The sequence below is a fragment of the Neodiprion virginianus genome, chromosome 1 (genome assembly GCF_021901495.1).
Source record: "Neodiprion virginianus isolate iyNeoVirg1 chromosome 1, iyNeoVirg1.1, whole genome shotgun sequence".
Classification (NCBI taxonomy): Eukaryota; Metazoa; Arthropoda; class Insecta; order Hymenoptera; family Diprionidae; genus Neodiprion; species Neodiprion virginianus.
The window spans coordinates 20,520,971-20,535,586 of NC_060877.1; the positions used below are offsets into that span (position 1 = coordinate 20,520,971).

General features: G+C 40.2%; 2 protein-coding genes across 2 annotated transcripts; both read left to right on the top strand.

Moving 5' to 3' along the window:
* The first annotated feature begins 4,330 nt into the window (after positions 1-4,330).
* Positions 4,331-4,993, top strand: LOC124310236 (dentin sialophosphoprotein-like). The gene is made up of 2 exons (XM_046774048.1): positions 4,331-4,472; positions 4,536-4,993. The coding sequence occupies exons 1-2, from the start codon at positions 4,331-4,333 to the stop codon at positions 4,991-4,993; spliced, it is 600 nt and encodes a 199-aa protein (XP_046630004.1).
* A 1,274-nt stretch (positions 4,994-6,267) lies between these two features.
* Positions 6,268-6,585, top strand: LOC124310237 (secreted RxLR effector protein 161-like). Its single transcript, XM_046774049.1, has one exon. The coding sequence runs from the start codon at positions 6,268-6,270 to the stop codon at positions 6,583-6,585; it is 318 nt and encodes a 105-aa protein (XP_046630005.1).
* Positions 6,586-14,616: the final 8,031 nt, after the last annotated feature.

Genomic DNA, 14,616 nt, shown 5'->3' on the forward strand with positions numbered 1-14,616 from the left:
GAACTGCCTACGCCTTCATATCCTTGATTACTTTGATATAAATTTCGCTTAAATTTTCGATGTCTTGTCTATGATTGACTGCATCGGAGTGATTGGCGATGTTACACATTTCTAACACTAGTCTATTATAATATCGAGGTTCTTTATGTAATATCTTAGCATTATCAAAGTCAAAATGGTGGTTTAAGGACATTGCATGTTTTGTTAAAGTCGTATAATGGTCGTCTGAATCTTTGAAGTTGTTTTTGTGTTCATTGATTCTTACATTTAAGTAACGACTAGTTTGTCCAATGTACAGCTTATTGCAGTCCTTGCAACAGATTTTATATACTAAGTTTGATTGTTTTTCCAGTGGTAATTTATCTTTCCCTGTATCAAAAAACAAGCTTAAGTCATTGACATTTTTTCCTACAAATTGTACGTTGTATTTTTTAAACGTTCTGTTTAGTGATTCAAACAAACCTTCAACATATGGAATAGAAATAAAGATCAAGTTCTCTTTATTTGTTGGGTTTAAGGAGTTATTGTTGTCTTGTTCACAGATTTTTTGTACCTTTGGTTGATGATTCTATGTAAAAGGCCCGACGGATAATGATTCTTAATTAAGACATCTCTGATTAATTCGAGATTTTTATCGTGATAACAGCTGCTAGCTAATCTCGTACTCCTATCAACTAAATTAATTATTGTTCCGATTTTGAACGATCTGGGATGATGTGAATCTGATGCGTCTCTTTCGTCAATGTTTTTATAACAGAGTGTTATTATATTCGAAAAATTTGATTGTTTGTTTTTAATCATCAACAAGGTATTCGAACGACCTTCTTATTCACAGGATTTGAACGACCTCCCACATATCTCACATGTTTATATACATATTTGTTTACTCTCTTCTTCTCATCCTCTCTCATTCTCCACAAGTAAAGGGTTTATATTCTACCCACCCACTGTCTCCAACTCCTTTCAGTAACGTTCTTTGACAGAGTATTTGCCTTTTGACCAGACCATCTTTTGACCATCAATAAAATATGGATACAGAAGATAAAGAAAGGGAGAGAAAAGTGACAATAAACATCTTAACTGTGTTATTATTTTATCGAATTACTTCTCACCGTTTGTAACATTTGACTACTTTATATAAGGTTAGTGTTCCTTTGTTTCTATATACACAGTTTGGTTAATTTTATTATTATTTTAATTTCTTATCATATATCACAATGTTGTTCCGACGGTACCAACAATGTATTACAATCAGATGTTTTCAATAGATGCATTAAATTGTTCTGAGGATGACTCCAATCAGATTCGAAATGTTGACAACTAAAACTTGTTGTTAAATTAATGACCTACATTTCCAAGATCCTACAACAGCACGTATACTACAAGGTCGAGATCATTTTTTCAAACACATATACGTATATGAATTCAACTTGACCGTACGGTCCACCAAGATAGCGTAGATGCAACCGTATCTCCTTACTGGCTGTCGTCACCTTCTAGAAGAAATCATCATCTTCTTGGAGGGCTTTGGTCAACCGGTTCGGTAGAAAAATCGTGACAGAGTCCTCCAAATCCAGAACGATTTTATCACCAAATTTCGTCTTTACTCGACGAACACCGCTAACTCTGTATTCGAAGTAGGCTTCAAGGTCCGAAAGTTTTTCAACGGCAGAAACGTCTCCAGCCGCGCGATTTCGTTTAGTTTTGAGAAGTCCATGATTGTTACTGTTAATTCGTGTTTGTTCAAAATCTCTTGCGAGTTGATTTAGTTGTGTTCTAATTTGCAGTAGATGTTGAGCTTTTTCGATGTGATTTCGCGTTGTTGGAGAACACTTTTTATTTGCAGGAAGAACGGCTTCGGACTGATGTTGAAGTTTTCGGTTCAACGTTTTATAATGCCGCTCTCTAATTGCATTTGAAATTTGGTGGGGGTGAAGAATATCACATGATTAATATCATGAAAGTGAACGAAACAATTCTCAGAACCATTCATTTTGGAATGCCACGTGGTTGATAACGTGGGAAAAGAATGTAGGGTGGTTGATGTTATACATCAGCAGTCCTACCGTGGGAAAATAATTTGGAGTGGTTGATGTTACACATCAGCACTCCTATCGTGGGAAAAGAATGCGGGACGGTAACCGACATCCAGGTCGGTAAAAAAGTTTACGCCCCCCGCTGCACCCTCTGCCGTTGGCAGGCGAGCACTACATAGAGACTTTGACCTTCGGTTGGTAAGATTGTCGGTAAAAGAGCACGATTTTGACCTTCGACCGATACAACTGTCGGTAAGGTTGCACGTTTTTGACCTCAAGTCGGTACGGTGGACTGTGACGTCATCGCGGAAAAGGGTTTGAGTCCGGGGAGAATGTCGGTAAGTGTCGGTAACAGGAATCTGTGAGTAGAACCGGCCTTGTTATACTATTGCTACCGGTTTTTTTTTAATGACCCCCACACTATTGGCGCGTTCGCGACTTTAATTACAAACCCGGTAGTCGATTTTCTCGTTTTCTTGTCACTAGCAAAATCCACGTCGTTATAAACATTCAATCTTAAATTCTTACATTGACTAGAAAACGAAATTCCACGGGTCGATTTACCCTCAACATATTTCAAAATTCTTTTTATCGCGTTCCAATGAACCCTTTTTTGAGACACGGCGTATTGACTTACGGCGTTGACGGAATAAGCTATATCTGCTCTTGTTACCGTTGCCAAGAAGAGTAGACTTCCCACGGCTTCCTTGTAGGGAACCTTTGCGTCTTCTTCGTCCAAACTTGAGTCTTGGAGACCAAAATCAGTGTGCTGATCAGCCGGGATGGATACTGAATTTGCTTCGGTCATACGGAACCGCTCGAGAATTTTGTGGGCGTACGATGCTTGGTTCATGAATATCGAGCCGTCGCGTCGTCGAGATGCTTTATTTCCATGCCCAGAAACACCCCCAATGGTGAGACTGTTATTTGGAACTTCGCCACCAGATGCTGTAAAAGACTTGTAATTTTACTTTCACTAGTTGAAGCAATTAGACCATCATCTACATAAATGGCCAAAATCGAAGGTTCGTTATTGTCATGTGAAGAAAATACACACGGGTCTTCCGACGTTGCTATCAAATTAAACTTTTTTAAACAGTTTACGAATTTCTCATTCCAGCATCTTGCTGCCTGTTTGAGTCCGTATAGAGCTTTTCTGAGTCGACAGACTTTCTTTGTGCCATCCTCAAAACCCTCAGGCTGTGCCATGAATATTTCTTCTGTGAGATCTCCATTCAGGAACGCGGTCTTGACGTCGAATTGCTGATGTTCCGTTTTCTCGTAGCGGCTATAGCCAAAATTGCTCGGATTGATGCAAATCTTACCACAGGGCTGGAAATTTCCTCGTAATCTATTCCTTGTCGTCGCGAGAAACCTTTTGCAACTAGTCTCGCCTTGTATCGTCCCGTGTGATTGCTTATATCTGGCTTATAACGATATACCCAACGATTAGGTAGTATTTTTGCATTTGGAGGAGGTTGCACGAGCTGCCAAGTTTTGTTCTCGTACAGAGATTCCATTTCAGCACCCATGGCGTCTCTCCAAGCGTCGTGTTCCGGACTTTTAATTGCTTCCTCGTAGGTTGTAGGCTCTTGACTTTCCGCGATGAGAAAATCTTCGATATTTAGTTCAAAAGCCTCGATCTCGCAACCTGCGAGCTGGTGGTTCAGGTTGTTCGACTCTGTTCTGATGTAGATCTACCTCTTCGTCAGGTTGATCCGGAGGTTCTTCATCCTGATTTTCTTCCTCGTCGGACTGATCGTGTCGTTCTTTCTCTTCTTCATCGTTTGTCTCCTCGTTGTCTTGAAGGAACGCTACATGAATTTCTACGTTTTTGTCTTCCTTTTCTTCGTGATGACCTTCAGACAAAACCTTGATATCACGGAGGATCTCGAGTTTTACTTCAGAAGGAAACCAGATGCGATATCCTTTAGAACAGTCATTGTATCCGACAAATAATCCTTTTTTGGCTTTTGCGTTCCACTGGGTACGCTTTTGCTTCGGTATATGCGTCCAGACTTCGGTGCCAAAAACCTTGTATTCTTGTCTCTTTGCTGGTTCACCGAACAACAGCTCGAGGGGCGTCTTTCCTTGAATATTACTTATGTACGTACACGGTTGTGTGGACGGCTTCTGCCCACAGTTTCACGTCCATGTCTTTTGCGTGAATTATGCTTCGAGCAGCCTCGACTAACAATTGATTTCTGGGCAGAAGCAGTCTCGTCAGCAGTGTATATCATCAATCGGTCGCCAAGTAGAGGACTCAAGTGTTTATAAAAAACTCCAGAAGAGGTATGGTCAGGGAACAAGCCGGATTTGAGCCATTTGAGGTCTTTGGTTGCAATGCTATGGTTTACATACCGAAACAAAAACTTCGTAAATGGGATGCTAAATCAGAGGAAATGATTTGTATCGGGTGCTATGAAGAGACTAAAGGTTATCGATTAATTTGACCAAACTCAAACAAACTCTATAAGAGTCAAGATGTCATCTTCATAGAGGACTTAGAGAAAGCTGGGACGACATCCGTTGAAGAAAATCAATTTACTCCAGTATCACTTGACTTCGATTCTTCGGACTCTGTAGATTCTGACTCAGAAGACGACGGTGAAAATAGCGAAGAAGATGAAGTGCGGTCTGAGTCCAATTGTGACACAGCATCGACGACAGAAGATCCTCAAGAAGACACGTTAACACTAGAAGACTCTACGGCAGAAGAGGTTATGGAAAGAGATTCAATTTCAAGCGAAACAACGTCATCCAATATCGGTGGGGATTTGAGAAGATCACGACGGCAGCGAAAGCCTCCACGAATGGATGACTACGTACTATACCTGGCACAAACAAGTGAAGCAGCTGATCCTTCGACAGCAGAAGAAGCTTTGAGTGGTCACAACAGTCCTGAAAATCCTGGAAAAGGCCATGCAAGAAGAGTATCAGTCGTTGATCGAAAATGATACTTGGGAACTCATAGACTTACCGCCGAATAGACAACCTATTAACAGCAATTGGATATTCAAGACGAAGACAGATGACAAAGGTAATATTCTTCAATGTTGAAACGTATAATTTTGAAAAACTGGTAAATTCGAAAAATTAACGACGGAGCCAGGAATCGAACCTGGTATCTAGCGATGCTTTACCGGAGCCTTACTCCACTAGACCACCTAGCCGCCACCTAGGGCCACCTAGGGGATACCAGGTTCGATTCCTGGCTCCGTCGTTAATTTTTCGAATTTACCAGTTTTTCAAAATTACACGTTTCAACAATGAAAAATGCCTCGTGATTAATATTAATATTGACAATGCATATCCGCATTTCAATATTAGACGGTCATTGACTGTCTTACGAGCTTCGCATCAGAAGCGTAAGATTCCAAAATGTAAACACACTTACAGACATTCTTACAAGTTGTGCTCGAAGAGGAAGAACACTTTCTATATTCACAAATATTCTTCAATACAAGGCACGTCTAGTGATTGAGGAATGTGCTCAGCAAAGGGGTGTAGACTATAAAGAAACGTTCTCACGTGTCATCAGGTACAGTTCAATTAGATATCTGATGGCCTGGCAGCGAGATTCGACCTGGAAATTGACCAAATGGATGCTGTCACCGCATTCTTGCAAGGAGATCTTCACGAGGAAGTATACATGGTACCACCCAAGGAATTCTACAATGGAAATAAAATATGGCGCTTGAACAAGGCCTTATATGGTTTGAAGCAAGCGAGCCGGCAGTGAAACATTAAACTAGATGCAGACTTAAAGAATGCTGCTATGCAGAGATCCAAAGTAGACCTTTGTATCTATCATAAAACATCGAACAAAAAGATGTTGCTTTTGGCAGTATATGTCGATGATATGTTGATCTTCACGAATGATCAAGTTGGCAAAGAAAAGCTGAAGAAGAAGTTGAAGAAAAGCTTCAAGATGAAAGAAATGGGAGAGGCGCATCATTGTGTGAGACTGCGAATCACACGTGATCGTCGATACGGAAAAATTTACTTGGATCAAGAGAAATACATCGTGGAAATTTTGAAGAAGTTTAACATGGCTGACTACAAATCTGCAGTTATACCAATCGATCAGAACCAAAAACTGACAAAGTACATGACACCGAAGAATGAGGACGAAGCCTAAGAAACGAGTCAAGTACCATATCAGGAAGCTATTGGAAGCATTCTATACGTAACTCAAGGAACAAGGCCAGATCTCGTCTATGTAATCAACATGGTGAGCAAGTTTAACAACAATCCAGGAAAAACTCATTGGTCTACAGTTAAAAGGACTTTCCGGTATTTAAAAGGAACATCCAAGATGAGATTGGAATTCTCAGCTGAAGAAATTGGAGAGGTTATTGGGTATTGTGACGCTGATTGGGCCAGCGACATTGACGAAAGACGATCTTGCATCGGGTATGTGTTTATATTACAAGGTGGAGCAATGTCATGGAATTGTAAAAGACAAGCTACAGTTGCGTTATCTACCACGGAAGCAGAGTATATGGCGCTCAGTTCAGCGACTCAAGAAGCGATATGGCTGAAGTAATTCAAAGAAGAACTCTGGCCAAATAGCCAAACCAAAAAAAATTATAATTTATTGTGATAACAAAAGTGCAATTGGTCTAGTACAGACGGATGGTTATCATGCTAGAACAAAGCATACAGATGTTTGACACCATTTTATTCGCCAAAAAGTTTCTCAAAAATATATTAAGATAGAACATATTGGTACTGAAAAAATGACAGCAGATATCTTAACGAAACCATTGTTTAGCAGCAAACAAAACTTTTGTAATCAACATATGGGGTTACAGTAATACAGTATTATATGTTCTATTGGGGATGTTGGAATATTGAGAACGACTTACTATAAGGCTTGTAACCAGATTGAGTATAGTTATATTTTGTATTAGGCAGTAGGCCACTCTGCTCTCTCTCTTGAATAAAATACGCGTTGTTATAAAAGCTGTGTCTCCGCGTGTCCCGTCTTTTACTTCTCAGGTTGTAATTACATCACAAGTATTCCTAATAAGAATACTGATCCGAATCTCAACACTCTTTCGTATTTGTGAATTTCTCTGATTATCTGTAAATTTCTATTAGTCTGCTTCTGTACAATTCTATCGTATCTTGAGCTATCCATGCTTCGCTTTCTCATTAATTTTCTGTGCTAGTAGTGCTTATTATATTATTATTTCTTTTTATGCTTTATAGTGCCTGTGATGTTTTATTTATATTGTGCCTATTGTATCGTAAATCGAGTTCCTTGGAGTATACCCGAGCGTAGATTTAGCCGCTAAATACTACCGTACTGTTCCTATTGCTATTGGCAATTCTGTATCGTTTTTACTTGCTATTCTATTCTTTGTATTTTTTTGCAGTACCGTATTGCTTTGTTAATTTAAGTTCTGCGTATTATCTCTGACTTTGATATAATAAGGTGTATTTAATGTATTTATATTACAAACCATTTTCTGAATTTCTCACTCTGTCATCATTTTGTATTCTCTCGGAAGCTATATTATATGATTTCTTTGTGTAATTTTACGAATTCCTGAATATTGTAAATCATTAATTCTATCGTCTGCGAATAATCCTCTCGTGAATTGTCTCTGGTACTTTACAGTCCTTGCTATTCTCTTGTCTAAGCAACCGATTTTGTAAATTGTTAATGAATGGCAATCTTTCTTATTAGTTAACATCTATGGTAACGTCTGTATTATTCTTTCGTTATTATCTACCGAACTATTGTCATTTTTGCTATCTATCGATTTGCAACAAAGTTCTCACTCTCGCTTTAAACTAACATAGAATATTAATTCTCGTAGCGTCACTCTTTGGCAATTGGGTAAAATCACGTCGCCCACTGACGTGTAGTTTTAAGTAAATTCTTGCATTATATCGCTTCTCCCGACCTATGCTCAGTTTTCTCTGTTAACTATCGTCTCTTGTTTCAAAGCTACCGTTTAATTCTAATCTGTAGAAATTTCCGTGAACTATTATTGTCTGATTTATTAACTACCGCTATCGTTGCCATCTAACTTGACTGACTTGAATCTGTAAACCTAATCGATAATATACGACTGATTGACCTGTTAATTTTCCCTGACTTGAGTTTATCCCTTATTTCTTTAATTATTTAATTATCGTTAGCTGCCTTGAATACCGTCACGCCACCATAGTCTGAGTACCTGAGCCTAGCCATCCGTACAACAGGTTCTGTAGTTATTTTTTGTATTGTTTCGTATTGATTCGTATTGTTGTTTGAAATTGAACGCCAAAGCCTCTGGCGCCCAACGTACATGATTTTGTTATAGTTTAGTTGTTCACGGTAATTGGAGAATCGCGCTAAAGTGTCAACGGTAAGTCCTCATCCTCAATACAAAAAGTAGTGAAATCTCCGAAAAGCACTTGTGGTGCACAAACCTTACACCAAGTACATCAAAGCGGAAACTACGAACAAACAATCACTTTGCAACTTAGAAAACACAAAAATGACAATGTACATTCAAATAAGTTGTAACGTAAAGAGCGATTTAAAGAATATCGGGACCGTGTACCCCCACACGTGAGGAGAATAGCGGGTAAGGAGGGCATGCATGCAACCTTAATTGCCTTCTGCCGAATCACAGGTAGTTAGTCAGTTCATAACATCTCAATAATAAAGATGTTGGAGAGTGTAAGGCCGTACCTGGGGAGGCTAATTTTTAAGATTGGTACACCTGAACAAACAGCGAGATGATCGAGCGCAGCGCAAAAGTAGCAATACAAGGGGGGTTCTGGATAGAAACACCTTCTTTACCGACCAAGCCGACCAGTCCGCCTGTTATCGACGGCAGCCATTTTTTTTTTGATGGCGGCCATTTTGATTTTTTCGATGGGCGGGCAATTTTGGCGATGGCCATTTTGACGGCGGCCATTTTTAATGGCGGTCATGATTTTTTCGATGGCGGCAATTTTGGCGATGGCCATTTTGACGGCGGCCATTTTTGGCAATTTTGACGATGGCCATTTTGACGGCGGCCATTTTTGATGGCGGTCATGATTTTTTTCGATGGCGGCAATTTTGACGGCGGCCATTTTTGATGGCGGTCATGATTTTTTCGATGGCGGCCATTTTGACGGCGGCCTTTTTTTTTTTTGATATATAACCAATAGTTTGCCTCAGGCGAAAAATAATATTTTCCACGTACTTCGAATACATTCTTTTACGTTAATGGACCGGATGGTGACATCGCGATTAGATAGACACAAAAAAAACAATATTTTCCACGTACTTCGAATACATTCTTTTACGTTAATCGACCGGATGGCGCCATCGCAATTAGATTTCGCGCTAATAGTTTGCCTCAGACGAAAAAAATAATATTTTCCACATACTTCGAATACATTCTTTTACGTTAATGGACCGGATGGTGACATCGCGATTAGATAGACACGAAAAACAATATTTTCCACGTACTTCGAATACATTCTTTTACGTTAATGGACCGGATGGTGACATCGCGATTAGATAGACACGAAAAACAATATTTTCCACGTACTTCGAATACATTCTTTTACGTTAATGGACCGGATGGTGACATCGCGATTAGATAGGCATAAAAAAATAATATTTTCCACGTACTTCGAATACATTCTTTTACGTTAATGGACCGGATGGTGACATCGCGATTAGATAGACACAAAAAAATAATATTTTCCACGTACTTCGAATACATTCTTTTACGTTAATGGACCGGATGGTGACATCGCGATTAGATAAACACAAAAAAACAATATTTTCCACGTACTTCGAATACATTCTTTTACGTTAATGGACCGGATGGTGACATCGCGATTAGATAGACACAAAAAAATAATATTTTCCACGTACTTCGAATACATTCTTTTACGTTAATGGACCGGATGGTGACATCGCGATTAGATAGGCAGAGCGGAAATTTCACATTCGAAAAAAATATTAATAGAATTCCAGATTCTAGAAGTTTCTCAAGGAATACGGGTATAAAAGACTGAAATTCAGGCTCGAAAGACAGTCTTGTACCTTCAGCTCTCATGAAGAGAACTCCAAGTAAAGCAGAACTAAAACAGCGAATCGATCTGTTCCTAAAAAATATTCGCGACTTGAAAACCATTGTGAATCAGAAGTCAGAACTAAGCACAGTGACAAAAAAGTTTGCTAATTTAAATTTATCAAAAACACGTAACTGGTGAACATTAAAAAAATGGATTTCACAAAATTGAACAAAGTGGCAAGCATGGCCGATTTTCTACCGACGAAGAAATTGACCGAGCTGGAAATTTTCAAAATATACAACGTCACCAATATTCGACGAGTTCAAACGAGGTTTGGAAAGCGTGTCGTCACAGATCTGAACGACGAATTCAGCATCTTCTTACCGGCACGGGTTGCGCGAATGCTCAACGAGGACGAGACTCAGTACCAGAAATTGGTGCAGGCGACGGAGGAGGAGCGGCTGCTCTTGCAATATCTGGGCGGCCAGTATGGGCAAATCGAGTTCAAAGATGCGTCGGCTGTCGTCTAACTTGTACACCGTACCAGGACAACGTGTACAGCGTCTCCTTACACCACTGTTCCATATATATATATGTATAGAAGAACTAATTACAATAATTAACATTGATCGATGTAAAAAAAAATGAAATGTTTTATTGAATAAACAAAAAAAAATGAAATGTTTTATTGAATAAACAAAAAAAATGCGTATACATTTTTTTTTTGCTCTCTTCACCCTTTTAGTTCACTAATGATCTGAAACAGAGAAAAGCAGCGATTGCGATTTCGATCCCGTGCGTTCTCCATCGTTTTGACGATATTTGAGTATGTTTCAGCAGCCATGACTTTAACGCTGATATTTGTAGAACTTTGATGAACTTTTGACTTGCATGTGCCGTGTAAGACTGATGAGTCTCGACGTTGAATTCTGGAAGGTTCTGAAATAAACTCTTAACTAGCGGGACAGAGGTTCTGAATAAACGGTTGTTATTGACGATGCAAAATATTTTATTGAAAAAAACAGCTCAAGATTACAGTTTTACATGAAATTCGTAATGCTAATGTATGAGTGTTCTTACTCAACGGTATCGTATCCATGCGTTAGACAATGAGAATGAATAACTGTTCGAGGAGATACCGATTGTCTTTTGTGTTTGAGTAAAAAATTTCGCAGTAACAATACGTTTTGGGCTGCACAGTTTGGACGTAATATAGCGTGATGCGTACAGTTTAAATTCGTGGCCGACATTTCATTCAACTTCTGCAACGACGGACAACTCAAGTCCATCATTTCAACGACTTCAACTTTTTCACCCAGAAGTTTCTGCAGCCAACTTTTCTTCTCCAAACCTTTTACGTAAACTGTTGAAGCCTTACGCAGCAGCGTACATTCGATGATGAAGTCGAGCTTCTCGAAAGGTAAATCACCACCTTCCCAGGATAGTCCATGATAATTCCGTGACAGCCACAAATTGTCGCTTTTGAACGGAGCACGTAAACAATTCCAATCGTACGGAGGTTCGAAGAGAAAAATTGACGGGTTGGCCTCTTCGTCGAGTGACACAACTGCCAACTCTTTTGGTGTAAAACCGGAACCCTGTCTTCTGAATCCTTGTACGTCGACTATGAACTCCATCGTGAAAAAAAATACTGAATCGATTGTCACAACGTTCAAGGTTTTTATACCAATTTTCTCACCCCACCACTCAGCGGGTTATATTCAATTATACGATCATGTAAAATCAAGCAGTAGGCAGATGTACCGGTAGGAAAGTTATTCTTCGCCTCAAATTCGATACGAATATCTACCGGTCCAGATTTCAGAGCCTCGTTTTGTTTCGAACAGTCGATGAAAATCAAAGGTTCGTACTGTAGAAATTCGCTCTTCGTCAACAGAGGCTCGGGTTCTTTGCCGTAATAGGTGGCTTGAAAGTTTGCGTACATCTCGTACAGTAATGCAAAGCGATTGTGACTCATGTCCAAGTTCAGGTTACCGTACGGATAATACTCGGAATTCAAGAAGAGCTTGACGTCAGTAATGTTACAGTGATCAAGATGACTGGCATTTTTGCCGGCTTTGTTTTTTCGATTCGTTTGAAAACCGAGCATGACAAATCGCGGTTTTTCCAAATGGGTGGACGTTTTCACAGTCCAAACGTGTTTCGTGGTTGCCGGTAGCAAAGGATATTCGTACAACTCCCAACTGCGGAAGCTCATGGAGACTGGTGTATCTTTCTCAATGAAATTCAACAGTGCGATTTTTCGTTGATCCGAGAGCTTCACGTAGGGTACTAACCATTCCACCTGATCGATCACGATTCTAAAGTCTTCGTCTTGATTTTGAACGATGGCATTCAAATCACTTTTTGATCTTGTAAGAATCAGCTCGTGTTTCGCGTTAACGACGATCTTGCGATAGTCTTCAGCGAAGCCCAATATCATGCTCAAGGGAATAACTACGTCAAAGTTACCATCGGCATCAGTTAATTTTTTCGTTTCCTGAACATCGAGCCATCCAGCATTTTCCATAAGCCAACTTTGACCAGGGTTGAGCGAAGCGAAACCTTTCAGCAGGCTGGTCAAACCCACGTTTTTACATTTATCAATCTCTACGGCGTTGAGTTCGTACCGTACATCTTCGAACAAATGGCAGATGGCGTTATTGACCAAAGTTGTGATCGCTGCTGCGGTGCCGTCCGATTTGAGCAATTTTCCAGAGATATGCAGCGAACTCTTGCTCGGTAATACGCATAAATCCTGATGCTGAACGGTGATTCGAATCTCATCGCTGTTGTTGAAAGTTGACGATGCGTACGGTTTGTGTGCATGTATTTCTTGGTGTGCGATTGATTCGTCAAAGACGACAGGTGTTTGAATGCTCAATATTTCCTCCTCCATGGTACGGAGCATACAACGAAACAGCAGAATCGCAGTTTTATTTGTCGGAAATTCCTTTTCCAAAAGGTGTCAGCTTTAGACCCAGAGCTATCAGGAACTCCACGTTTCGACGTGTTAGCGGTTCGGGAATCGATCGATGACTGACTTGATCGGGACATGCTGACTTACTGATATAACTCTTTTTGGTCAATCTGTTATATACAATACCCATCTTTTATTGCGATTTGATGTGCAGTCTCACAGTTATAACTTCTCCGCGAAAATTAACCAGATCTCCGTCTTGATCGACTAACCGAAGCTGCACGTGATCTATGGTCTTGACGGTGATCGGAAGGTAAATGACGTGCGACGGTACTTCCACGATCTTATATCCCGGTGGAACGATAGGGAAAAATTCGTGAATAGTATGCACTTTATGTCCATTGACGTAGGCACCCGTTGTAATGCTGCATTCGACTTGCAACGCGTTGACCTTGAGAATAGTTACAGGCATATCCGAATGGTGAGTTTGATTAGCTGCCAATACGCGCGGTGTAAATCCGAGAAGCTGACCAATAGAATCCTCAGGTTCCAAATCTACGATATGGTTACATTTGATTTCGCTGCGTAACGTATTATTGTTAGGCTTTATACTGATTTCAATGTCGGTATTTTTTAACGCGTCTTGAACATACTTTTCAATATCCTCAATTTCGTAGCTGCCAGTGGATATAGTGACTACCTTGTCGGCTACGTAAATTTTATTGCGACCGACATCGACGTTGGGAATGGAATTGAAGGTTAACAGTTCAACGAGACCGAGAACATAATTTTTGTTCAGAGCAAGTTCGATCGGAGGAAAATATTGCGCTTCGAGAATCGACGACGTTCCCGATATCGTTAATGTAAACGAATCATCCATGACTGCGAGTGCTCGACTGACGTTATTAAATTACGTGTCATGTTTATATAGCTTATCGCTTAGAAATTTCAGACACAAGTGTCCGCAATCGAATGTACCGTAATCTTGATACCTTTCGTCGTTGTACTTAACGCTACCAACACCGAGATATTTCACGAGGTCTAACGGCGGTTGAAGATGACCGAAACTGTCGAAGTAAACTACATCGCTGCCGCGTTTCTTATACGCAACCCAGTGTGTCCCAGGACCATCTTTATTGTCGAGATTGACTACAGCTGTTTCGTTTTTACGCGGCCCGGTTTTGGGCATTTCGTTGCGCATAAAGACACCTCGGAAGTATGGAATTTTCATGATTTTTGCATACTTCAGCAAATCCCAATTGGTCAACGCTCGGCGTGGTAGCTTGACATTTAGTTTTTTGAAAGATGAAGACTAAGACCCTTTTTGTAAGGTTTGAGATGGAGACCTTTACCTAAGGCGATCGCTTCCATCGTTTTGTTATGCCGTTTGCTTTCCTCCAATTCTCGTTTAGCCGCGCTCGCATCGTTTACAGCCTTTGCTATACCCGCAGCACCTCCCGCTAACGCACCCGTAGCGCTGAGACTGGCAAAAATAGGTATGAGAAAAGGTAGAAATCCGCCAACTTTTGAGGGTACCGGTAGAACGCGCGGTGATCGAACTTTATGTTTACCACCTTCTTTTTTCACAGCTTCTCGAGCACCTTTGAGTGCAGACTTGATGCTCGTTTTCGCGTCATA